The sequence below is a fragment of the Anopheles funestus genome, chromosome 2RL (genome assembly GCF_943734845.2).
Source record: "Anopheles funestus chromosome 2RL, idAnoFuneDA-416_04, whole genome shotgun sequence".
In the NCBI taxonomy this organism is placed as follows: domain Eukaryota; kingdom Metazoa; phylum Arthropoda; class Insecta; order Diptera; family Culicidae; genus Anopheles; species Anopheles funestus.
The window spans coordinates 38,804,129-38,831,524 of NC_064598.1; the positions used below are offsets into that span (position 1 = coordinate 38,804,129).

The 27,396-nt window shown below is 45.9% G+C and overlaps 2 protein-coding genes across 3 annotated transcripts; both read right to left on the reverse strand.

The window, feature by feature from the left end:
* Positions 1 to 27,394, reverse strand: LOC125761896 (zonadhesin-like). Of its 2 annotated transcripts, XM_049423460.1 has the most exons (5): positions 27,309 to 27,394; positions 24,228 to 26,234; positions 14,994 to 15,021; positions 1,484 to 4,095; positions 1 to 1,180 (listed from the first exon to the last, which is right to left on the reverse strand). In XM_049423460.1, exons 1-5 carry the CDS (start codon positions 27,327 to 27,329, stop codon positions 407 to 409), a joined length of 5,442 nt encoding a protein of 1,813 aa, XP_049279417.1. In that variant the 5' UTR covers positions 27,330 to 27,394; the 3' UTR covers positions 1 to 406. The 2 variants fall into 2 exon arrangements, with proteins under 2 accessions (XP_049279417.1, XP_049279414.1); XM_049423457.1 differs by having other exon boundaries at positions 1 to 4,095.
* LOC125761912 (uncharacterized) lies at positions 21,309 to 23,239 on the reverse strand. Its single transcript, XM_049423501.1, has 2 exons — positions 21,662 to 23,239; positions 21,309 to 21,597 (listed from the first exon to the last, which is right to left on the reverse strand). The coding sequence occupies exons 1-2, from the start codon at positions 22,887 to 22,889 to the stop codon at positions 21,437 to 21,439; spliced, it is 1,389 nt and encodes a 462-aa protein (XP_049279458.1). The 5' UTR covers positions 22,890 to 23,239; the 3' UTR covers positions 21,309 to 21,436.
* Positions 27,395 to 27,396: the final 2 nt, after the last annotated feature.

Genomic DNA, 27,396 nt, shown 5'->3' on the forward strand with positions numbered 1-27,396 from the left:
TTATTCGTAAGGAATATGAATTTTATTTAAATTGCTGGTTAATCAGAACAGATTTCAAATCATAGTTTGTTAGAGTTTTGTTATTATCATGCATGATTATTTTATTGTTGAAGAACATTTGCGTTGGCCAATGTTTTGTCAGCAGAAAATCAGTAAGCTCAAGCTGCTTAGCGTATCTTTCTTTGTCTGCTTCGATCGAAACCATCATAACAGCCTACTGGAAGAAATTCTGCATGACTGGCTACACTAGTCCTGTGTTGACAGTTCCCCCAATGTAGAATTCTATACACATCATATAATCATATAATATAATTGTCTCAGCCCCTTGCATTAAGCACTGGTAATATAAATGTGGCAACTATGCCATTGGAAGACATGTGGTGGGGGGTGGTCGGATGTGGAGGCACTACGGGGCCACCTTGGCGGACGGGACCATCATGGCCAACGGGGCCACCTTGGCCGAAGGGATCACCTTTTGCGATGGGCCCCCCTTGGTCGACGACGCCCTATGTGGCCGCTTACTACGCTTAAACGCCGATTTGCCACTACTCGATGCTGTCACCTTGGAATCAAAACTTTCAACATACGAGCCAGAAACGTCGTAGGACTTGGAGCTTGAGTAAGTGTTCATTTTGGAGCTGGTGTATGTGGGAGACTCCTCATAAACCGCAATGCCGATGTCATCACCGTCGGTAATATAATCCGTGCCACTGCTAGAGTCTGTTCTTTCATCCTGGTACGTTGTAACGACGTTCGACGACTCACTGATGGACGAGCCAGAAACATACGAGGAAGATTCGTCAAAGGTGTCTGTCTCGGAGCTGGAGTAAGTGTCTGTCTCAGAGCTGGAGTAGGCCAGGGACTCCTCATATTCTGCAACACCGATGTCACTGCCCTTAGTGATGTCATAATCTACACTAGTAGTGTCTGATCCTTCTTCTTGGTACGTAGTAACTACGTTCGACGACTCGCCAATGGACGACTCCTCATATTCTGCAACACCGATGTCACTGCCCTTAGTGATGTCATAATCTACACTACTAGTGTCTGATCCTTCTTCTTGGTACGTAGTAGCTACGTTCGACAACTCGCCAATGGACGAACCAGAATCAACTGAGACAAATGTCGAGTGCGATGGTAGAGATGAAACCGTCTCAGTCAATACCGTATTTGCACTAGCCTCCTCCGTTGCCGCACGTGATATTTCTGACGATTCTTCCGATATTGTCACCTTTTCATCATGATCGTGATCATACGAGGACGAAGCTTGGTGGGTGTCTGTCTCAGAGCTGGAGTAGGCCAGTGACTCCTCATATTCTGCAACACCGATGGCGATGTCACTGCCCTCAGTGATATCATCATTAACACTACTAGTAACTACGTTCGACGACTCGCCAATCGACGAACCAGAATCAACTGAGACATATGTCGAGTGCGATGGTAGGGATGAAACCGTCTCAGTCCCGACCGTTTTTGTACTAGCCTCCTCCGTGGCCGCACGTGCTATTTCTGTCGATTCGTTCGATATTGTCACCTTTTCATCACGATCGTGAATATACGAGGACGAAGCGTCGTCGGTGCCTACCTTGGAGCTGGAGTAGGTCGGAGATTCCTCATAAACGCCAACGACAACGCTGGTATCATTACCTTCATGGATATAATCATTAACACTACTAGTGCCTGAACGTTCTTTCTGGTACGTTGTGATTACGTTCGATGACTCGTCGATGGACAATCCAGAGTTGGTTGAGACAATTTTCGAGTGCGATGGTCGCGATGAAACCGTTACTGCTGCGATCGCTTTTGCACTAGCTTCGTCCGTGGCATAGTGTGTGTTTGCCTTGGAGCTAGAGGAGGTATATATCTCGGATCTGGGGTAGGTTTCTTTGTCAGAGTTGAAGGAGGACCGGGACGCCTCATATAGGACACCGCCGGCGATGTGATTGCCCTGAGTGATATCATCATTAACACTACTAGTGTCTGATCCTTCTTCTTGGTAGGTAGTAGATGCGATCGAGTTGGAGCTGGTGTCGATGGAGTAGATGTCTATATTGGAATTGGAATAGGTAGGATCCTCATAATCGTCAACGCCGACGACAACGTTATTGTCGCTGGTGATATAATCATCAAAATTACTAATCCCTGAACGTTCTTCCAGGTACGTAGTAGCTACGTTCGCCAACTCTCCAATGGTTGAGCCAGAATCGACTGTGTCAAATATCGGATACGATGGTAGGGATGGTATCGCGTCAACCACGACTGGTGATGCACTAGCCATGATATTGCTATACATTCTGTTACTGATACTAGATGAAGCTGTTGACGTACATGTTGCTTGAGCGTAGATCATACGCACACACATGCCTCCCTGTAGCGTGTATCCATCTGCGCAATAGGCAATAGGGGAGGTCACCTTGGTTACGCACATGCCATCCTTTAGTACGGCGGTTCCTCGGCATTGGGCCCGTACCTTCGACACCTTTGTACAGCGACCGTACGCATACCGGTAGTTATCCGAGCATCGAGGTCGACCGATGACACAGTAATTATCCTGTAGATTTCCTCCTTGCGGACAGCTCGGTTGCGATGTCTCACGCCGTATGCATCCGTCACGACGCATCTCGTAATCTACGGGACAGTTCGGACCAGGTGCGACACAATTTCCATCCTGCAAGAATCCACGAGCGCACGTCAGCTTAACGACACGCTGCTTCACACAAAGGGTACCACGAAGCTGGTAGCCTGGTGCACAAGTAGCACTACGCACACAGCGCCCATCGGTGATGACTGTACCGGGTGGACATTCTGGTGAGCTGTATTCAGCACGGATACATTCCCCGTGAACCATGTTGTAGCCAGGTTCACAGGACGGACCATCACCAATGCAGAGGTTATCGAGTAGAGTGCTTCCATAAGGACAGGCAATCGTACGGCGGACGTCCCGCTCACATTCTCCTCCCTTCAGCGAAAAATCAGACGGACATATTAACCGGTGTGAAATGCATCGATCGCCAAGCACTTGGAATTCATACGGACAGTTGATCGGTTGTTTGTCCGACTTTGTACATTGACCGGCTGAGAACTTGTAACCAATTTCGCAGTGTGGTGGTCGAACTAATACGCAGACATTGTCACGCAGGCGTGTATCAGGCGGGCATACCGGTCGTCGGTTTTCTGTTTTCACACAACGACTCCCGATGTAATCGTAACCGTACTCACAGGTAGGACTGCCAACCACGCACAAGTCACGTACAAGACGTGCCGATGGTGGACACGATACAGTACGTTGTTCCGAACGAACACACATGCTTCCTTCTAGTCGGAATCCGGGCGAACAGCTTATTGGTGAGATACATTCTTCATCGGCAAGCACAAATCCACTCGGACAACTGATAGACGTATGCTCTTCGCGTTGGCACATACTCCGATGCAGATAGTAGCCAGAGGGACAGCTAGGAGTACTTACACAGTAACCCTGTCTTTTGGTGCTTCCGTCCGCACAGGTGGCGGGCTTTTCCGTCACGGTCACACATGCTCCTCCCATATTGCGATAGCCTGACGGGCAGGTTGGTCGCGTGTGGACACAACGGTCCCCTAACTGTTGGTATCCTTCCCGACATGTGGCCGGACGGGTCTGAAAACGCACGCAGCGATCTCCTTGCAGCACGCTGCCTGCAGTACATGTCATCATATGGTACATGATACACTGACCAGAATCCATGATATAGCCGTACGGACAATCCATTTTTTTTATGGAGCGTCGAATACATACACCCCTGTGAAAAGTGAATGCTCGAGGACAGGTAACTGACGTTCGTGACGGTTGTACATTTTGTGAGGCACATCCAGTAGCACAAGGAATGCCGCAACCACCGGTCGTGCAAGGATTTGAACAGGCGCCGTACATGCACGGACTAGGAGCAGGTGCTGAAGCAGTCATTGTACCATGGCACTGTCCGCCGAAGTAATTGTAACCTACTGGACAGGACGGATAGACAGTTTCTTGAATTTCACATCCACCATTCATGGCAATACTTCCAGCGCGACATTGAGCCGCAACGCTAGTTTGACACCGGTCCCGATGCATGGTAGAACCTGGTGGACAAACTGGAGCCGTGGTTACCTGCCTCACACACTGGCCTCCCTGCAATGTATAGCCCTCCATGCAGAACATGTCACGCGAAACACACTGTTCGCCCTCTAGATTAGTGCCACTCGGGCAGGTCATCGCCGTCGTGCTCGTGCTTACACACATGGACTCCGTCTTTTTGTAGGTATAGCCGTATTCGCACCGTGGTTGCGCCAGACAGACACCTCGGACGTACGAAAATCCAACATCACACGTTGGTGCAACCTGTTCACCTCGTACACATTCTCCATCGCGCCGTATTGCTCCCGGTGGGCAATCGTCGATCCTCAGGACACACTTTCCATTGCGAAGTTGAGCTCCATTTGAACAGCGTGGTTCTTCTCGATATTGCTTCACACAAATACCATTACGAAGTTCAAAGTCAGAATCGCATCTAGGTTCACCCATGATGCAATATTCATCGCGCATAACGCTGCCGGATGGACAGATTCGTCGACCGATCTGTTCCCGAATGCACTCACCATTCTTTAGGGTGAATCCCACCTCACAGCTTACAGATGAAGAAATACACTCGCCACCTAGCATGCGCATCTCACGGGGACAGGTCGCTGGTTGTTGGCTGTATCTAACGCACTGCATGTACTCGAGTTTGTAGTCACGCGGACAAATCTCCCGATCGGACTCGCACACATCACCCACTAAACGTGCTCCGGACGGGCAGGTAGCGGGAACTCGCTCTTGATTCACACAAATACCGCCACCGCGATCGGTAAAGCCCGGTGGACAGCTTGTTTCCTGCACAACACACACATCACCCTGCGGTCTGGAGCCAGGCGGACATCGGGGAGTAGTACGTTGTTCCAGAATACATTGTCCATCGGACAATCGGTACTCCGCTGGACACTCGGGATTTCCCACCACACACAAATTACCGGAACGGGTTCCACCGGCATCACAGCTGATCGGAACCTGCTCTCTTTGTATACATATTCCGGCTTTCTTATGGTAGCCCGCTGGACACTCGGGTGTGTTGTAAAGACAGATGTTACCGACCAGCCGAGTTTCCGGTGGACATTTTGCTACGGTGGTCGTATTTCTGACGCACCGCCCATACTCATCGATCACGAAAGGATAAACACATTCGGCGGTAACCACACAAACATCATCCCGACGAATGCCTTGGTCGCAATGCGCTTCTTGACTATTGTGCTGTACACAATCCTCGTCATTGACGTCATACCCAACTGGACAGGTAGCCTGTTCGACATGGCTACTTTCTTGGGTGCGAGTTTCGGTTGGTTTCGATTCTTGCTTCATACACCGCTTGCCCACTTTCATATAACCCGCCTCACATGTACATGTCACGATTGGGGACGGTGGTGGTGGAAGAGCCTGTACTATTGGAGGTACTGTTTGCTGTACCATTCCACACATTTGCGTAGCGCAAGGAGCTTGCAGCTGGCATTGTCCATTGACAAGGTTGTATCCTTGCTGACAAGTACTTTGACCGACACATGTGTTTCCGACTAGATTGTAGCCCGGTGGACAATAGCTTAATTGATGTATGCACTGCCCATTACGCAATACGCTTCCGACGGGACATCTAATGGAGGGACGAGACGGAAAAATGTTTTGCACTGCATCACTGTATGGCAAATCGTCCTGTATGTCTAATCCATAAGGGCTGTAATCGTCATAAGCTAGCTGACGATTAGTACGATTTGTCGTGCCAACCGTTACATTCCCCACAGTTACATTACTAGCAATAACATTCCCATTTGTTACATTGCGGGCACTTAGTTTATCGCCTGGAGTGGTGTAGTTCGTTGTTACACTAACGACAAGCGCAACCTGAAGCAGCCACCCTAATATTACGCCGCGAAATATTGTCTGTGGAAAGAAAAATAAAGAATGTTTCATAAGCGATAAATACAGAACAATTCTAATAAACTAATCTGCTGTAATAAGCGTTCGAGCATCCACCATTTGGTAATACATACAGTGGAATGCGTTTATCCGTGCTCATCGAGACTCAATAGACACGTCATCATCACATCTCCATAGAAAAGTGATCTCAGATCATTACGGATCACATCGCCGTACAAAGATGATCCCAGATCATATGATCTCTTATCATTGGAATTTTTCTCCATGGATCAGATCAGATCAACTGATCCACCTATAAATAGGCATCACTAGCAGGGAATAGGGATAGATACAAGCAAAGAAAAAGGATTGTGCTTGCTAATGTTGGGATTCAATTTCTATTAAAGTATTACGGCACACGAATGGTGTAACTGTGAAGATCTCTACGTACTGCGAAGCACGTAAAATTTCTCTGAATACTATCTAGTCTCTGCATAACAGTTCCTGTGTCTTTAAGCATAACGGAATGAAAATTTCCTTATAATGACTATTCTTTTGCTTATAAGGAGTACTCTTTCATTGTATCACAATTTTGTCTATCATTAGATAACCGGCCAGGTAACAGAGCTACGCAACAAAACTACTGCATGTACTCGAACTTTACTTAAGTGCAAACATGGTTTCATCACAATACTTAGGCATTTTCAAGAAATCCCCTTACACGAAAATTAGTGGACTTACAGTGTGTACATTTTCTAAGCAAAATCTGGTTTTCTTTTTAGAAAACTTCTGTGTATAATTGCAACTTGCACAACACAACACTAACGGGCTTAGTCAAAATGAGTGCCAGAACATGGTTCTTTTTTTTATTCATTTAAAACGGCCCGACCGTATTGATTCAGAACATGGTTCTTATACAAACAAAATTGCCTTTTGAGCAATTGATATCAATTCCCAAAAGTAACCAAGTAACACAAAGTCAATCGTAATACATCATGCGCCTCGTAGTAGTTGCTCGGTCACTGTGGTTGATCGGTCCTGAACTTTAACCGTTTTGTCAAGAAATAAAGGTTACGAGAAACGGATTGACTGTGATACCCTCATATGCACAGTAATCATTAAACCATGAATATTTCACACTTAGTCAACTGTTATCCTTCTCGCACTGCGATATCATTTTAAAATAGCAAACACGGCTATTTGACACGGCTGAAACGTGAACTCCGATTGGAACAAACCCGTACCAAAAAACATATGAAGCTAGATAGTCGACATCTTAATAGAGAAAACTATTTAAAAAATGAAAAGAAAGAGATTTATATAACTAAAACACTAATACTAATAATTCGTTTATGGATTGGAAACTACGTAAACATCATGTCGAAAATCATCCACTTTTACCGCTTTTGTTTACGATTAGCTTTAACGCAGAAACTGTCTAGCGATCATTTGCTTCTTAAAAATGTCACTATTAGAAAACGCGTCACACATCCTATCCCTATTCACACGATCAAATTCACCAGTTCTGTTGAAGCCTGTAAGCTAGCTGACCCCACAAAACTAGCTGTACCCTCAAAAAATTTGTTTTTGCGTGTAGCAAACTACGATCTTGTGATCTTGAATTCTTTCCAATTATCTCTGATGGTTTCTGCACGCACGCACGCAATTTTAATTGCTTCACATGCACATTCAATTGTAATATGCTCACCCGTGAAGCTTAAACTGCAAAACATACATACAAGATTGATCAATGGAGGAATTTTAAAGTACCATTTCCGATCGAAATAATATTCCCAATCAAAACACTTTTTCTTCGTTCTTCTTTGGTAACACTGAAACTTCATGAGACATTTCTGATCTTCCTTGACAACTGGGATTTGCGACCAGGTCCTCTCGTGTAGGATTGGCGCCGTTTCCACATGTACCGCTCTGCCGTGAATCACAACACAACTTTTTGTAATTATACACACACTTATCTTGCTTCTTATTTACTACCCACATAACGTTTTACAGAATAACATAGCACAAATATCGCGTCATGTGTACTTTGATTGATTCATTCGTTACCACTAACTTAGAATTTATTCGGCACTTAAAACTCTATTCCCATACCTGCCGAATATACAGCCAAAATTTCATACAAATCGGTACAGCCGTTTCGGAGGAGTTTGCACACAACACCGTGACGCGAGAATTTCATAGATACTTCAATTGATAGATAGATAGATAGATAGATAGATAAATAGATAGATCGATAGATAGATAGATAGATAGATAGATAGATAGATAGATAGATAGATAGATAGATAGATAGATAGATAGATAGATAGATAGAACATTACTTAAGCTATCGAATAAGTACCTTTGTTACAACTGGTTCCATCGCGAACACCATATCGCACCAACAACCCGATTAAGACTAACCCCTAATGGAGTTGTGGTATGATTTAAATACTCTTTGCTTCTTACGACTATCTTTAATCAATGGTCAAAAATGATTTAAGAAAAGAAAGCATAATGGTATAATTTTTTTTTAGTACTGTTGATGTTCAGTGGTGTTATGTAAAATGAGATGGGCGAAGACATACTCGCGTAATGTGTTGATCATTCTTATCAGTGAACTAGCATTGTTCATTGCCAAATGAACATTTGGTATTTTGCCAAGATGCTGGAGAATACTACCAATGTTTGTTTCTTTGACCTTCTGGCTCGTGTTTTCTGTGGTTTCTAATCAGTTTTCTTGGAAATCTATTTTAAATTTTGTTGTGTTACCAAATTCTTCTTGGAATCGGCTTAAAAATCGCTCTCATACATTGTCAAATACATATTCAAATCATACATTGTCGAAAATGTTGAGATTAACGCCGAAAGGTTATCATTAAGGGATTTTCGTGGAATTCTTGTCCGTTCATGATCTACGTCGGTTCAGTTAAAATCTGGAACGGTAATCGTGCTGACGTCTTGGAATGTTTCACGGAAGTTGGGTTATCAGCGTTGTGCTTTTGGCACAACATGTCCTTGCTTTTGAAACCTCACCGAACGAAGTTTCAATTTCGAACGATTGTCTCAAAGCAGCATATCGTAACACATAGTTCGACACCCTGAATCATTTGTCCGTATTTGTCTAGTTCCTAAAAACCGCGTGAAGATGCATTGATTTTTAGTAGACCAAAAGATCAAAATGCAGATAGACACTGTATGCAACACACAGAAATTGTTGGTATAAAAAATAATAATACATCCAATATATTAATTCCTGGCAACACTGTCACTGTCGACAAAGCGAGTGTCGACCCATCGATGAATTATAGGTAATAAAAAAATAAGTTAGTTCTCCCTTTAACCTCAACGTTTTCGGTTCATTTGTGCTCCGAAACATTCTTACCATATATTTCGGGGTTTCCAACAGAAATTTCATATGCTAGGTACATCCAATCCATCGGTGCTTTTGCCAACAAATATTTGACCTCAGTACATAGTCTCTCTCGTTCTCTGCTTGGCTTAACGATCTGTGGTCATGTCACGTGGAACCGGCGCCGTTTATCACATACACGACCGGATCGTCCTATACACAGTAATATACAGATATGTTGGTTTCAGTACACGTAGTTGTAATGCCGCGACAGTTCTCGATGATGGACCTTTCTATGATGCCGGAAATATAAAGGATGAATTCCATTCAAAAAGCAGCAGAAACTCTGCTGCAGAATGAAATGAAATTAATAAATTCTTAATACAGATTTTTTTTCTCTGCAAAATACGATTTTGGATTTGAACATTGTAAAAGTACTTTGTCGTTTAACAATTTTTTCGGAACAAATGCAAATCGCAACACCCGACTGAAACGCGAGGCCGACAGAATTGGATTGAGGATCAATGCGACAAAGACAAAGCATCTGCTTGCCGGAGGCTCTGACCGTGATAGAGCCCCACTCGTTAGCAGAGTATCACTTGACGACGACGATCTCGAGGTGGTAGAGGAGTTCTGCTATCTTGGTACGATCGTAACTTCGGACAACAACACGGCCAGCGAAATACGAAGGCGTCTTGTCAGTTAAATCGTGCCAACTACGGGCTCCACAAACTCCTGCGATCCAGAAGGCTCCAGCAACACACGAAATGCACGATATATCGCACACTGATACGTCCGGTAGTCCTCTTCGGGTACGAGTTCTGGACTCTGCTAACGGAGGATGCCAATGCACTCGCTATTTTCGAACGGCGGGTGCTAAGGACTATCTTTGGCGGAGTGTGCGAGCAGGGCGTGTGGAGAAGGAGAATTAACCACGAGCTAGCTGAGCTGTTTGGTGGAGCAGATATTCTGACGGTGGTCAAATCCGGAAGGATACGATGGCTGGGCCACGTGATGAGGATGCCGGACTCATGCCCCACCAGGAAGGTGCTCGTCAGTGATCCGTTCGGCACGAGACGGAGAGGAGCACAGCGAGCTCGTTGGCTGGATCAGGTGGAGTCAAACCTGTCGGAGATCGGATGCAGCTGTGGATGGAGAACTGCAGCACTGGACTGAGTTTCCTGGAAGCGGATTGGCGACCAGCCCATGTCTACGAGACGTGCTCGACCGTGAACAGGCCAGAAAAGAAGAAGAGCTATCGCAATGAAGAAATAATCCCGAAATTACCAAACCTAACCGTTTCTAATTTTTTGTATTTTGTTTTAACTCTACTTTTCGATTGTTTGAACACTGGTTTAAATTTTCTGATTGTGTATTGCTATTTAATGCTTTTGTTTGGTATTTTTGATCGATTTATTGATCCCTTATGTATGCTCACAATCATGATTCCCACAGGCATATTGTTTGGTAAGTCGCTAAAATGATGTTGAAGCGAAATTAAAGTTATTTCAGTCGAATGGTGGATCGTTATGCCATAATTTAAGTATTCTGTGAATTTTATTAAATTACACTTGTTGTGTATGGAATACGTCCAGATTTTTTTTTAGCTTGAATTGAGAGTGTACTAAAACTTTTTGCCCATATCGCGGTTACCCATCCAGTTGGTCAAGTTAACAGTTTGGCAAATTAAAACAAAATGTAAATGCCTCACGCAGGAATCTACAAATGCGGCCCTGACGTAATGAACCTTCGTGAAATTGAAGAACGGAAGGTTCAACCACGGAGGTTCACTGCGAGCAATGTATCGAGGGGTAGCTTTTAGGAATACATGAGCTTAATGCAAAGTTCAAAACAATGTCAAGATCACCAGGAGACGAGATTTCCGACAAGAAATACCGATCAAGCTATAGGTTCTTCTGAGCTAGGCTGAGCACTATTCTAATTGGGCTCCAATAAGTGGTAAAAGGTAGAAAAATAGGTTGGGTTGAATAAATGTTGCACTTGAAAGGTAATACAGGTACAACATAGTCAGTTAATGTACATATAGTCAGAGGGGTTTGAATAACCGGTCCTGTCGTGTAAAGAACGTCGCCGCTTCCATACACGCTATCGAGCCGCCCACGTTACTAGTTGTCAAGAGGGTGCAGGGTGGACTGTGGGGTTGTCACTGATGAAAAACTGTGACTAGAAGTCATAATAAAGTTCTCCTTTTTATTTTGTGGCACTACAACCTCAAGAGGGCTTGCTCTGCCATTATTGGCATTCCTTTACTTACCTTTAGCTGACTTTATTTAGCCGCTGCAGGATAGTCAGTCGGGGCGGCCCGGTGGTGCAAATGATAAACGGCGCCGGTCCACACGGCAGGACCGGGTTCAAATCCCATCCGGACCGTTCCCCCGTAGCAAGGAATGACTATCCGGCTACGTGGTAAAATATGTAAGTCTAGAATGCCAGAAATGGCCGGCGTGACCTGTAAGGTCGTTAAAACCAGGAAGAGAGAGAGAGGATAGTCAGTCCTGCGTACGGGAGTTTGGCCCCGATCGGATTTAATCTCCGGTGCTGTCGTGTAGAGAACTCCAGCACTGGTCCGTCCCATGAATTTCGCAGCTGTTTGCTAGCCCCCACACAAATACAAAATTTCCGTTATGCGTAAGAAATATGAATTTTATTTAAATTGCTGGTTAATCAGAACAGATTTCAAATCATAGTTTGTTAGAGTTTTGTTATTATCATGCATGATTATTTTAATTTTGAAGAACTTTTGCGTTCGTCAATGTTTTGTCAATGGAAAATTACTAAGCTCAAGCTGCTCAAGCTAGGGTACTATCTCCCCATTTTTATATATTGACACATCATAGACGAGTTTGCTGTCATGCAGAATTGTTCAAGCTTAATAGTGGTGCAGCTATCGCACTGATCGTATGTGAAACACCTTTTCGAGCAGGAGTAACTTTCATCTTCACATTGGCTGCAGTCCAGTGTACCTAGTGGGATGAGAAAAGTTACATTAGCCATACGGTAAATTTACTAATTGTTCACCTAACGTACTTCCTTCCAATTCTTCATCTTCATCGTATGATTCATCGTATCCTTCATCTTCTGCTTCGTTTGGAGCCATCACAAAAACTGTTCCGTTGTAGGCTATGTGGTGATTCGCAACCAATTGAATGACCGTGCTTTCGCTCTCACAATAACTGGATGCAATATCGTGATATTGATGCTGCTCGCACGTCCAACTTCCGCCATAGTTCATACAAACGCGTGGTCCGACCACGGTGCAGCGCTTCTCTCGTACTACCTCCGTGGCGGTGTCTGATGCATCTTCCGATTTCTTTGGTACTGTCACCTCAAAGTCGTACGAGGACGTCACGTCGTTGGTATCTACATTGGAGCTGGTGTAAGTGTCTAAGTTAGAGTTAGAGTAGCTGTCTATCTTGGAACTGGAGTAGCTGTTGGAGCTGGAGTATGTGGGATACTCCTCATAAGCGCCAACGCCAATAGCGACGTCATTGTCGCCGGTGATATAATCATCAAAATTACTAGTGCCTGAACGTTCCTCATGGTACGTAGTAACTACGTTTGACGACTTGGCGATGGACGAGCCAGAATCGATTGAGACGATCTGCGAATACGATGGGATCGTATCAATCACAACCGTTGGCGCGCTAGCCACTATGTTGCTGCTATGAATAGTGCTGGTCGTTGCTCCACTAGCCACGTTGCTGCTGCTGCTGATAGATGAAGCAGTGGACGTACATGTTGCTTGAGCGTAGATCGTTCGAACACACATGCCTCCCTGTAGCGTGTATCCATTTGAGCAATAGGGAGTAGAGGAGGTCACCTTGGTTACGCACATGCCATCCTTTAGTACGGCGGTTCCTCGGCATTGGGCCCGTACCTTCGACACCTTTGTACAGCGACCGTACGCATACCGGTAGTCATCCGAGCATCGAGGTCGACCGATGACACAGTAATTATCCTGTAGATTTCCTCCTTGCGGACAGCTCGGTTGCGAAGTCTCACGCTGTATGCATCCGTCACGACGCATCTCGTAATCTACGGGACAGTTCGGACCAGGTGCGACACAATTTCCATCCTGCAAGAATCCACGAGCGCACGTCAGCTTAACGACACGCTGCTTCACACAAAGGTTGCCACGGAGCTGGTAGCCTGGGACACAAGTCGCACTACGCACACAGCGCCCATCGGTGATGACTGTACCGGGTGGACATTCTGGTGAGCTGTATTCAGCACGGATACATTCCCCGCGAACCATGTTGTAGCCAGGTTCACAAGACGGACCATCACCAATACAGAGGTTATCGCGTAGAATGCTTCCATAAGGACAGGCAAGCGTGCGACGAACGTCCCGCTCACATACTCCTCCCTTCAGCGAAAAACCAGACGGACATATTAACCGGTGTGAAATGCATCGATCGCCAAGCACTTGGAATTCATACGGACAGTTGATCGGTTGTCTGTCCAATTTTGTACATTGTCCGGCTGAGAACGTGTAACCAACTTCGCAGTGTGGTGGTCGAACTAGTACGCAGACATTGTCACGCAGGCGCGTATCAGGTGGGCATACCGGTCGTCGATATTCTGTTTTCACGCAACGATTCCCGATATAGTCGTAACCATGCTCACAGGTAGGACTGCCAACCACGCACAAGTCACGTACAAGACGTGCTGATGGTGGACACGATGCAGAACGTTGTTCCGAACGAACACACATGCTTCCCTCTAGTCGGAATCCGGGCGAACAGCTTATTTGCGAGATACATTCTTCATCGGCAAGCACAAATCCACTCGGACAACTAATAGACGTATGCTCTTCGCGTTGGCACATACTCCGATGCAGATAGTAGCCAGAGGGACAGCTAGGAGTACTTACACAGTAACCCTGTCTTTTGGTGCTTCCGTCCGCACAGGTGGCGGGCTTTTCCGTCACGGTAACACATGCTCCTCCCATATTGCGATAGCCTGACGGGCAGGTTGGTCGCGTGTGGACACAACGGTCCCCTAACTGTTGGTATCCTTCCCGACATGTGGCCGGACGGGTCTGTAAACGCACGCAGCGATCTCCTTGCAGCACGCTGCCTGCAGTACATGTCATCATATGGTACATGATACACTGACCAGAATCCATGGTATAGCCGTAAGGACAATCCATCTGTGTGACGGAACGTCGAATACATACACCATTTTGCATGGTATATCCTGCGAGACAGGTAGCTGCTTGCGTCGACTGAATTGTCTGGACGCTGGTGGCCTGAACAGGCTGGACTGCCTGGACTGCCTGGACTGTCTGGACTGCCTGGACCGTTTGTGTGGCACATCCAGTAGCACAAGGAATACCGCAGATACCGGTTATGCAAGGATTTCCACAGATGCCGTACATGCACGGATTAGGAGCAGAAATAGGAGCAGAAATATGAGCAGCAATAGGAGCAGCAATAGGAGCAACAATAGGAGCAGGAATCGGAGCAGCAATAGGAGCAGGAGCAGGAGCAGGTACTGAAGTAGTCACTGTACCATGGCACTGTCCGCCGAAGTAATTGTAACCTGCTGGACAGGACGGAGCGGCAGTTTCTTGGATTTCACATCCACCATTCATGGCAATACTTCCAGCACGACATTGAGCCGCAACGCTAGTTTGACACCGGTCCCGATGCATGGTAGAACCCGGTGGACAAACTGGAGCCGTGGTCACCTGCCTCACGCACTGGCCTCCCTGCAATGTATAGCCCTCCATGCAGAACATGTCACGCGAAACACACTGTTCGCCCTCTAGATTAGTGCCACTCGGGCAGGTCATCGCCGTCGTGCTCGTGCTTACACACATGGACTCCGTCTTTTTGTAGGTATAGCCGTATTCGCACCGTGGTTGCGCCAGACAGACACCTCGGACGTACGAAAATCCAACATCACACGTTGGTGCAACCTGTTCACCTCGTACACATTCTCCATCGCGCCGTATTGCTCCCGGTGGGCAATCGTCGATCCTCAGGACACACTTTCCATTGCGATGTTGAGCTCCATTTGAACAGCGTGGTTCTTCTCGATATTGCTTCACACAAATACCATTACGAAGTTCAAAACCAGAATCGCATCTAGGTTCACCCATGATGCAATGTTCATCGCGCATAACGCTGCCGGATGGACAGATTCGTCGACCGATCTGTTCCCGAATGCACTCACCATTCTTTAGGGTGAATCCCACCTCACAGCTTACAGATGAAGAAATACACTCGCCACCTAGCATGCGCATCTCACGCGGACAGGTTACTGGTTGTTGGCTGTATCTAACGCACTGCATGTACTCGAGTTTGTAGTCACGCGGACAAATCTCCCGATCCGACTCGCACACATCACCCACTAAACGTGCTCCGGACGGGCAGGTGGCGGGTTTTCGCTCTTGATTCACACAAATACCGCCACCGCGATCGGTAAAGCCCGGTGGACAGCTTGTTTCCTGTACAACACACACATCACCCTGCGGTCTGGAGCCAGGCGGACATCGGGGAGTAGTACGTTGTTCTAGAATACATTGTCCATCGGACAATCGGTACTCCGCTGGACACTCGGGATTTCCCACCACACACAAATTACCGGAACGGGTTCCACCGGCATCACAGCTGATCGGAACCTGCTCTCTTTGTATACATATTCCGGCTTCTTTCTGGTAGCCCGCTGGACACTCGGGTGTGTTGTAAAGACAGATGTTACCGGCCAGCCGAGTTTCCGGGGGACATTTTGCTACGGTGGTCGTATTTCTGACGCACCGCCCATACTCATCGATCACGAAAGGATAAACACATTCGGCGTTAACCACACAAACATCATCCCGACGAATGCCTCGGTCGCAACGCGCTTCTTGACTATTGTGCTGTACACAATCCTCGTCATTGAGGTCATACCCAACCGGACAGGTAAGCTGTTCGACATGGCTACTTTCTTGGGTGCGAGTTTCGGTTGGTTTCGATTCTTGCTTCATACACTGATTGCCTACCTGTACATAGCCCGCCTCACATGTACATGTCACGATTGGGGGTGGTGGTGGTGGAAGAGCTTGTACTATTGGAGGTACTACTTGTTGTACTACTGTAGGTGGTATATGCTGGACTACTGGAGGTGGTGCATGCTGTACTACAGGAGCTACTTGCTGTACAACTGGAGCTTGTACCATTCCACACATTTGCGTAGCGCAAGGAGCTTGCAGCTGGCATTGTCCATTGACAAGGTTGTATCCTTGCTGACAAGTAGTTTGACCGACACATGTGTTTCCGACTAGATTGTAGCCATGTGGACAATAGCTTAATTGCTGTAGGCACTGTCCATTGCGAAGTATGCTTCCGGCTGGGCATGTAATAGAGGACCCCAAGGTCGAGATGGCACCACCTATTGGTAAGACATTCTGGATCACACCATTGTATGGTAAAACACTCTGTGTGCCTAATCCAATGGGGCTGGTAATCGTGTTATACGCTAACTGGCGACTAGTACGGTTTGTCTTGCCTTTACTGTCTGCAATGACTTTTCCTACAGTTACATTACTAGCAATAACGATCTCATCAGTTACATTGCCATTAGTTACACTCTCATCTGTTACATTGCTGACAGTTACTTTCTCATCTATTGGAGTGGTGTGATTCGTTGCTACACTAACGACAAGCGCAACGTGCAGCAGCCACCCTAACAGCACGCCGCGAAGCATAATCTGTGAAAAGAAACATGAAGGATGATCCATAAGCGATAAACGCAAAACCAAAATGACACTTTTGATCTTAATTTATCGCCAGGAAATATGGCAATTTTCGATAGGGATAGGGACGATCCAGGGTGATTTCCATGTTGTTGGGAACGAAGGCAGAGTAATGATAAAACTGTGGTTGGTTTATCTGTGTGTGACGCCAATTTCTAAACAACAACACAAAAGGTCTGTAATCCGGCCCGTACCTCCATTTGTCGTAGGGTTGACAAATGGCGCCTTTAAAGGTTGCAATGTCACAAAACGAGAAGACACTTAAATATGCAGCAAAATGGCCATCACAGTCATAAAATTTGCACAGAATTAAAGATGATTAAATATTCATAATAAAGATGGCGTTTAACGCACTTTTAAAAATAACATGGCAAAAATCTTCTCTACCACAGAATATTTTACGTTCCATTCATTATATCACGGTATTGTCTATCATAATTTGTCTTTACAATTTCTATGCAATAGATTGCACTAATACATTAAAAATTTTACACCTATTCACTGGATCAAGCCCAACAGTACCTTTCTTACAACTCGTTTAATCGTAGACACTCTTAATCACCGTTAATCCCATGTAGCTATCGACATTCACCATATAACAACCCGATTAAGACTAACCCCTAATGAAGTTGTGGTATGATTTAAATACTCTTTGCTTCTTACGACTATCTTTAATCAATGGTCAAAAATGATTTAAGAAAAGAAAGCATAATGGTATAATTTTTTTTTAGTACTGTTGATGTTCAGTGGTGTTATGTAAAATGAGATGGGCGAAGACATACTCGCGTAATGTGTTGATCATTCTTATCAGTGAACTAGCATTGTTCATTGCCAAATGAACATTTGGTATTTTGCCAAGATGCTGGAGAATACTACCAATGTTTGTTTCTTTGACCTTCTGGCTCGTGTTTTCTGTGGTTTCTAATCAGTTTTCTTGGAAATCTATTTTAAATTTTGTTGTGTTACCAAATTCTTCTTGGAATCGGCTTAAAAATCGCTCTCATACATTGTCAAATACATATTCAAATCATACATTGTCGAAAATGTTGAGATTAACGCCGAAAGGTTATCATTAAGGGATTTTCGTGGAATTCTTGTCCGTTCATGATCTACGTCGGTTCAGTTAAAATCTGGAACGGTAATCGTGCTGACGTCTTGGAATGTTTCACGGAAGTTGGGTTATCAGCGTTGTGCTTTTGGCACAACATGTCCTTGCTTTTGAAACCTCACCGAACGAAGTTTCAATTTCGAACGATTGTCTCAAAGCAGCATATCGTAACACATAGTTCGACACCCTGAATCATTTGTCCGTATTTGTCTAGTTCCTAAAAACCGCGTGAAGATGCATTGATTTTTAGTAGACCAAAAGATCAAAATGCAGATAGACACTGTATGCAACACACAGAAATTGTTGGTATAAAAAATAATAATACATCCAATATATTAATTCCTGGCAACACTGTCACTGTCGACAAAGCGAGTGTCGACCCATCGATGAATTATAGGTAATAAAAAAATAAGTTAGTTCTCCCTTTAACCTCAACGTTTTCGGTTCATTTGTGCTCCGAAACATTCTTACCATATATTTCGGGGTTTCCAACAGAAATTTCATATGCTAGGTACATCCAATCCATCGGTGCTTTTGCCAACAAATATTTGACCTCAGTACATAGTCTCTCTCGTTCTCTGCTTGGCTTAACGATCTGTGGTCATGTCACGTGGAACCGGCGCCGTTTATCACATACACGACCGGATCGTCCTATACACAGTAATATACAGATATGTTGGTTTCAGTACACGTAGTTGTAATGCCGCGACAGTTCTCGATGATGGACCTTTCTATGATGCCGGAAATATAAAGGATGAATTCCATTCAAAAAGCAGCAGAAACTCTGCTGCAGAATGAAATGAAATTAATAAATTCTTAATACAGATTTTTTTTCTCTGCAAAATACGATTTTGGATTTGAACATTGTAAAAGTACTTTGTCGTTTAACAATTTTTTCGGAACAAATGCAAATCGCAACACCCGACTGAAACGCGAGGCCGACAGAATTGGATTGAGGATCAATGCGACAAAGACAAAGCATCTGCTTGCCGGAGGCTCTGACCGTGATAGAGCCCCACTCGTTAGCAGAGTATCACTTGACGACGACGATCTCGAGGTGGTAGAGGAGTTCTGCTATCTTGGTACGATCGTAACTTCGGACAACAACACGGCCAGCGAAATACGAAGGCGTCTTGTCAGTTAAATCGTGCCAACTACGGGCTCCACAAACTCCTGCGATCCAGAAGGCTCCAGCAACACACGAAATGCACGATATATCGCACACTGATACGTCCGGTAGTCCTCTTCGGGTACGAGTTCTGGACTCTGCTAACGGAGGATGCCAATGCACTCGCTATTTTCGAACGGCGGGTGCTAAGGACTATCTTTGGCGGAGTGTGCGAGCAGGGCGTGTGGAGAAGGAGAATTAACCACGAGCTAGCTGAGCTGTTTGGTGGAGCAGATATTCTGACGGTGGTCAAATCCGGAAGGATACGATGGCTGGGCCACGTGATGAGGATGCCGGACTCATGCCCCACCAGGAAGGTGCTCGTCAGTGATCCGTTCGGCACGAGACGGAGAGGAGCACAGCGAGCTCGTTGGCTGGATCAGGTGGAGTCAAACCTGTCGGAGATCGGATGCAGCTGTGGATGGAGAACTGCAGCACTGGACTGAGTTTCCTGGAAGCGGATTGGCGACCAGCCCATGTCTACGAGACGTGCTCGACCGTGAACAGGCCAGAAAAGAAGAAGAGCTATCGCAATGAAGAAATAATCCCGAAATTACCAAACCTAACCGTTTCTAATTTTTTGTATTTTGTTTTAACTCTACTTTTCGATTGTTTGAACACTGGTTTAAATTTTCTGATTGTGTATTGCTATTTAATGCTTTTGTTTGGTATTTTTGATCGATTTATTGATCCCTTATGTATGCTCACAATCATGATTCCCACAGGCATATTGTTTGGTAAGTCGCTAAAATGATGTTGAAGCGAAATTAAAGTTATTTCAGCCGAATGGTGGATCGTTATGCCATAATTTAAGTATTCTGTGAATTTTATTAAATTACACTTGTTGTGTATGGAATACGTCCAGATTTTTTTTAGCTTGAATTGAGAGTGTACTAAAACTTTTTGCCCATATCGCGATTACCCATCCAGTTGGTCAAGTTAACAGTTTGGCAAATTAAAACAAAATGTAAATGCCTCACGCAGGAATCTACAAATGCGGCCCTGACGTAATGAACCTTCGTGAAATTGAAGAACGGAAGGTTCAACCACGGAGGTTCACTGCGAGCAATGTATCGAGGGGTAGCTTTTAGGAATACATGAGCTTAATGCAAAGTTCAAAACAATGTCAAGATCACCAGGAGACGAGATTTCCGACAAGAAATACCGATCAAGCTATAGGTTCTTCTGAGCTAGGCTGAGCACTATTCTAATTGGGCTCCAATAAGTGGTAAAAGGTAGAAAAATAGGTTGGGTTGAATAAATGTTGCACTTGAAAGGTAATACAGGTACAACATAGTCAGTTAATGTACATATAGTCAGAGGGGTTTGAATAACCGGTCCTGTCGTGTAAAGAACGTCGCCGCTTCCATACACGCTATCGAGCCGCCCACGTTACTAGTTGTCAAGAGGGTGCAGGGTGGACTGTGGGGTTGTCACTGATGAAAAACTGTGACTAGAAGTCATAATAAAGTTCTCCTTTTTATTTTGTGGCACTACAACCTCAAGAGGGCTTGCTCTGCCATTATTGGCATTCCTTTACTTACCTTTAGCTGACTTTATTTAGCCGCTGCAGGATAGTCAGTCGGGGCGGCCCGGTGGTGCAAATGATAAACGGCGCCGGTCCACACGGCAGGACCGGGTTCAAATCCCATCCGGACCGTTCCCCCGTAGCAAGGAATGACTATCCGGCTACGTGGTAAAATATGTAAGTCTAGAATGCCAGAAATGGCCGGCGTGACCTGTAAGGTCGTTAAAACCAGGAAGAGAGAGAGAGGATAGTCAGTCCTGCGTACGGGAGTTTGGCCCCGATCGGATTTAATCTCCGGTGCTGTCGTGTAGAGAACTCCAGCACTGGTCCGTCCCATGAATTTCGCAGCTGTTTGCTAGCCCCCACACAAATACAAAATTTCCGTTATGCGTAAGAAATATGAATTTTATTTAAATTGCTGGTTAATCAGAACAGATTTAAAATTATAGTTTGTTAGAGTTTTGTTATTATCATGCATGATTATTTTAATTTTGAAGAACTTTTGCGTTCGTCAATGTTTTGTCAATGGAAAATTACTAAGCTCAAGCTGCCTAGGGTACTATCTCCCCATTTTTGTATATTGACACATCATAGACGAGTTTGCTGTCATGCAGAATTGTTCAAGCTTAATAGTGGTGCAGCTATCGCACTGATCGTATGTGAAACACCTTTTCGAGCAGGAGTAACTTTCATCTTCACATTGGCTGCAGTCCAGTGTACCTAGTGGGATGAGAAAAGTTACATTAGCCATACGGTAAATTTACTAATTGTTCACCTAACGTACTTCCTTCCAATTCTTCATCTTCATCGTATGATTCATCGTATCCTTCATCTTCTGCTTCGTTTGGAGCCATCACAAAAACTGTTCCGTTGTAGGCTATGTGGTGATTCGCAACCAATTGAATGACCGTGCTTTCGCTCTCACAATAACTGGATGCAATATCGTGATATTGATGCTGCTCGCATGACCAACTTCCGCCATAGTTCATACAAACGCGTGGTCCGACCACGGTGCAGCGCTTCTCTCGTACCACCTCCGTGGCGGTGCCTGATGCATCTTCCGATTTCTTTGGTACTGTTACCTCAAAGTCGTACGAGGACGTCACGTCGTTGGTATCTACATTGGAGCTGGTGTAAGTGTCTAAGTTAGAGTTAGAGTAGCTGTCTATCTTGGAACTGGAGTAGCTGTTGGAGCTGGAGTATGTGGGATACTCCTCATAAGCGCCAACGCCAATAGCGACGTCATTGTCGCCGGTGATATAATCATCAAAATTACTAGTGCCTGAACGTTCCTCATGGTACGTAGTAACTACGTTTGACGACTTGGCGATGGACGAGCCAGAATCGATTGAGACGATCTGCGAATACGATGGGATCGTATCAATCACAACCGTTGGCGCGCTAGCCACTATGTTGCTGCTATGAATAGTGCTGGTCGTTGCTCCACTAGCCACGTTGCTGCTGCTGCTGATAGATGAAGCAGTGGACGTACATGTTGCTTGAGCGTAGATCGTTCGAACACACATGCCTCCCTGTAGCGTGTATCCATTTGAGCAATAGGGAGTAGAGGAGGTCACCTTGGTTACGCACATGCCATCCTTTAGTACGGCGGTTCCTCGGCATTGGGCCCGTACCTTCGACACCTTTGTACAGCGACCGTACGCATACCGGTAGTCATCCGAGCATCGAGGTCGACCGATGACACAGTAATTATCCTGTAGATTTCCTCCTTGCGGACAGCTCGGTTGCGATGTCTCACGCCGTATGCATCCGTCACGACGCATCTCGTAATCTACGGGACAGTTCGGACCAGGTGCGACACAATTTCCATCCTGCAAGAATCCACGAGCGCACGTCAGCTTAACGACACGCTGCTTCACACAAAGGTTGCCACGGAGCTGGTAGCCTGGTGCACAAGTAGCACTACGCACACAGCGCCCATCGGTGATGACTGTACCGGGTGGACATTCTGGTGAGCTGTATTCAGCACGGATGCATTCCCCGCGAACCATATTGTAGCCAGGTTCACAAGACGGACCATCACCAATACAGAGGTTATCGCGTAGAATGCTTCCATAAGGACAGGCAAGCGTGCGACGAACGTCCCGCTCACATACTCCTCCCTTCAGCGAAAAACCAGACGGACATATTAACCGGTGTGAAATGCATCGATCGCCAAGCACTTGGAATTCATATGGACAGTTGATCGGTTGTCTGTCCAATTTTGTACATTGTCCGGCTGAGAACGTGTAACCAACTTCGCAGTGTGGTGGTCGAACTAGTACGCAGACATTGTCACGCAGGCGCGTATCAGGTGGGCATACCGGTCGTCGATATTCTGTTTTCACGCAACGATTTCCGATATACTCGTAACCATGCTCACAGGTAGGACTGCCAACCACGCACAAGTCACGTACAAGACGTGCTGATGGTGGACACGATGCAGAACGTTGTTCCGAACGAACACACATGCTTCCCTCTAGTCGGAATCCGGGCGAACAGCTTATTTGCGAGATACATTCTTCATCGGCAAGCACAAATCCACTCGGACAACTAATAGACGTATGCTCTTCGCGTTGGCACATACTCCGATGCAGATAGTAGCCAGAGGGACAGCTAGGAGTACTTACACAGTAACCCTGTCTTTTGGTGCTTCCGTCCGCACAGGTGGCGGGCTTTTCCGTCACGGTAACACATGCTCCTCCCATATTGCGATAGCCTGACGGGCAGGTTGGTCGCGTGTGGACACAACGGTCCCCTAACTGTTGGTATCCTTCCCGACATGTGGCCGGACGGGTCTGTAAACGCACGCAGCGATCTCCTTGCAGCACGCTGCCTGCAGTACATGTCATCATATGGTACATGATACACTGACCAGAATCCATGGTATAGCCGTAAGGACAATCCATCTGTGTGACGGAACGTCGAATACATACACCATTTTGCATGGTATATCCTGCGAGACAGGTAGCTGCTTGCGTCGACTGAATTGTCTGGACGCTGGTGGCCTGAACAGGCTGGACTGCCTGGACCGTTTGTGTGGCACATCCAGTAGCACAAGGCATACCGCAGATACCGGTCATGCAAGGATTTGCACAGGCGCCGTACATGCACGGACTAGGAGCAGCAATAGGAGCAGGAGCAGGAGCAGGTACTGAAGTAGTCACTGTACCATGGCACTGTCCGCCGAAGTAATTGTAACCTGCTGGACAGGACGGAGCGACAGTTTCTTGGATTTCACATCCACCATTCATGGCAATACTTCCAGCGCGACATTGAGCCGCAACGCTAGTTTGACACCGGTCCCGATGCATGGTAGAACCCGGTGGACAAACTGGAGCCGTGGTTACCTGCCTCACACACTGGCCTCCCTGCAATGTATAGCCCTCCATGCAGAACATGTCACGCGAAACACACTGTTCGCCCTCTAGATTAGTGCCACTCGGGCAGGTCATCGCCGTCGTGCTCGTGCTTACACACATGGACTCCGTCTTTTTGTAGGTATAGCCGTATTCGCACCGTGGTTGCGCCAGACAGACACCTCGGACGTACGAAAATCCAACATCACACGTTGGTGCAACCTGTTCACCTCGTACACATTCTCCATCGCGCCGTATTGCTCCCGGTGGGCAATCGTCGATCCTCAGGACACACTTTCCATTGCGAAGTTGAGCTCCATTTGAACAGCGTGGTTCTTCTCGATATTGCTTCACACAAATACCATTACGAAGTTCAAAACCAGAATCGCATCTAGGTCCACCCATGATGCAATGTTCATCGTGCATAACGCTGCCGGATGGACAGATTCGTCGACCGATCTGTTCCCGAATGCACTCACCATTCTTTAGGGTGAATCCCACCTCACAGCTTACAGATGAAGAAATACACTCCCCACCTAGCATGCGCATCTCACGCGGACAGGTCACTGGTTGTTGGCTGTATCTAACGCACTGCATGTACTCGAGCTTGTAGTCACGCGGACAAATCTCCCGATCCGACTCGCACACATCACCCACTAAACGTGCTCCGGACGGGCAGGTGGCGGGTTTTCGCTCTTGATTCACACAAATACCGCCACCGCGATCGGTAAAGCCCGGTGGACAGCTTGTTTCCTGCACAACACACACATCACCCTGCGGTCTGGAGCCAGGCGGACATCGGGGAGTAGTACGTTGTTCCAGAATACATTGTCCATCGGACAATCGGTACTCCGCTGGACACTCGGGATTTCCCACCACACACAAACTACCGGAACGGGTTCCACCGGCATCACAGCTGATCGGAACCTGCTCTCTTTGTATACATATTCCGGCTTCTTTCTGGTAGCCCGCTGGACACTCGGGTGTGTTGTAAAGACAGATGTTACCGGCCAGCCGAGTTTCCGGGGGACATTTTGCTACGGTGGTCGTATTTCTGACGCACCGCCCATACTCATCGATCACGAAAGGATAGACACATTCGGCGTTAACCACACAAACATCATCCCGACGAATGCCTCGGTCGCAACGCGCTTCTTGACTATTGTGCTGTACACAATCCTCGTCATTGAGGTCATACCCAACCGGACAGGTAAGCTGTTCGACATGGCTACTTTCTTGGGTGCGAGTTTCGGTTGGTTTCGATTCTTGCTTCATACACTGATTGCCTACCTGTACATAGCCCGCCTCACATGTACATGTTACGATTGGGGGTGGTGGTGGTGGAAGAGCTTGTACTATTGGAGGTACTACTTGTTGTACTACTGTAGGTGGTATATGCTGGACTACTGGAGGTGGTGCATGCTGTACTACAGGAGCTACTTGCTGTACAACTGGAGCTTGTACCATTCCACACATTTGCGTAGCGCAAGGAGCTTGCAGCTGGCATTGTCCATTGACAAGGTTGTATCCTTGCTGACAAGTAGTTTGACCGACACATGTGTTTCCGACTAGATTGTAGCCCGGTGGACAATAGCTTAATTGCTGTAGGCACTGTCCATTGCGAAGTATGCTTCCGGCTGGGCATGTAATAGAGGACCCCAAGGTCGAGATGGCACCACCTATTGGTAAGACATTCTGGATCACACCATTGTACGGTAAAACACTCTGTGTGCCTAATCCAATGGGGCTGGTAATCGTGTTATACGCTAACTGGCGACTAGTACGGTTTGTCTTGCCTTTACTGTCTGCAATGACTTTTCCTACAGTTACATTACTAGCAATAACAATCTCATCAGTTACATTGCCATTAGTTACACTCTCATCTGTTACATTGCTGACAGTTACTTTCTCATCTATTGGAGTGGTGTAATTCGTTGCTACACTAACGACAAACCCAACCTGAAGCAACCACCCTAACAGCACGCCGCGAAGCATAATCTGTGAAAAGAAACGTGAAGGATGATCCATAAGCGATAAACGCAAAACCAAAATGACACTTTTGATCTAAATTTATCGCCAGGAAATATGCGCGAGAATAATTTCAAATCTGTCTGAACTCAGTTTATTTGTTATTTGAATATAGTTTGTGTAACATCATGTAATTTATTCATATTGCAAGGTCTTTTAAACTACTGGATCTGTTAAAACGAACACCACAAAAGACGTAAATACTTACGATTGGGGAGCATGAATGAAAAAAAGGAATTTGCACAACATTTAGTGGCATATAGACAAAGATGATTTTGAGAGCACCAATCAGTAAAGCGATTGTGGAAGTTTTGGCGTAATCAGTGGAAATGGAGATAGGGGAAATAATGTTAAAGTCATCTGCCTAATAAAAAACAGTTATCAACAGGAATAACTGAGAGCATGTCGTTGGGTAGACGAGTAGGTAGAATGACAGTGAGTGAGGGGTAACCTGCCAGGACGCCCTAAGCGGAGTTATTGTTAGGAACTGTACAAATGGCGCCTTTAGAGGTTGACAGTACAACAAAACGAGAAGAGACTCGGAACCGACCTATGGGCGCAGCGAGTTCAGGTCGGAACTACTGAACCTACTTGTATTTACGGATCGCTGCGAACTCGCTACTTCCAAGGGAACTGGCTCCTGGTCCAGCAGTTAATTGAATCGTATGACCTATCACAAAATTTTACTGCGTCAGGGCTGAGAATAATAATAGATTTAATTTACATTGAGGACGTGATGCCGTCACAGCATAGGAACGAAGAACTGCTTACGAATGTTTAGAGACTTGAATACGCACTCTAAATCTAGCTCAACATTATGTGCCTTTGGCATATTTTGTATGTGGAGTGCAGGGACAAGTATGCAGCAAAATAGCCATCACAGTCATAAAATTTGCACAAAATTAAAGATGATTGAATTTTCATAATATATGTAGATGGCGTTTAACGCAGTTTTAAAGATCACGTGGCAAAAATTTCTTCATTCTACATTCATTTCTACATTACACATCTTACACCTATTCACTGGATCAAGCCCAACAGTACCTTTCTTACAACTGGTTCCATTGTGGACACTCTTACTCACACCGTTAATCCCATGGAGCTAACACTCACCATATAACAACCCGATTAA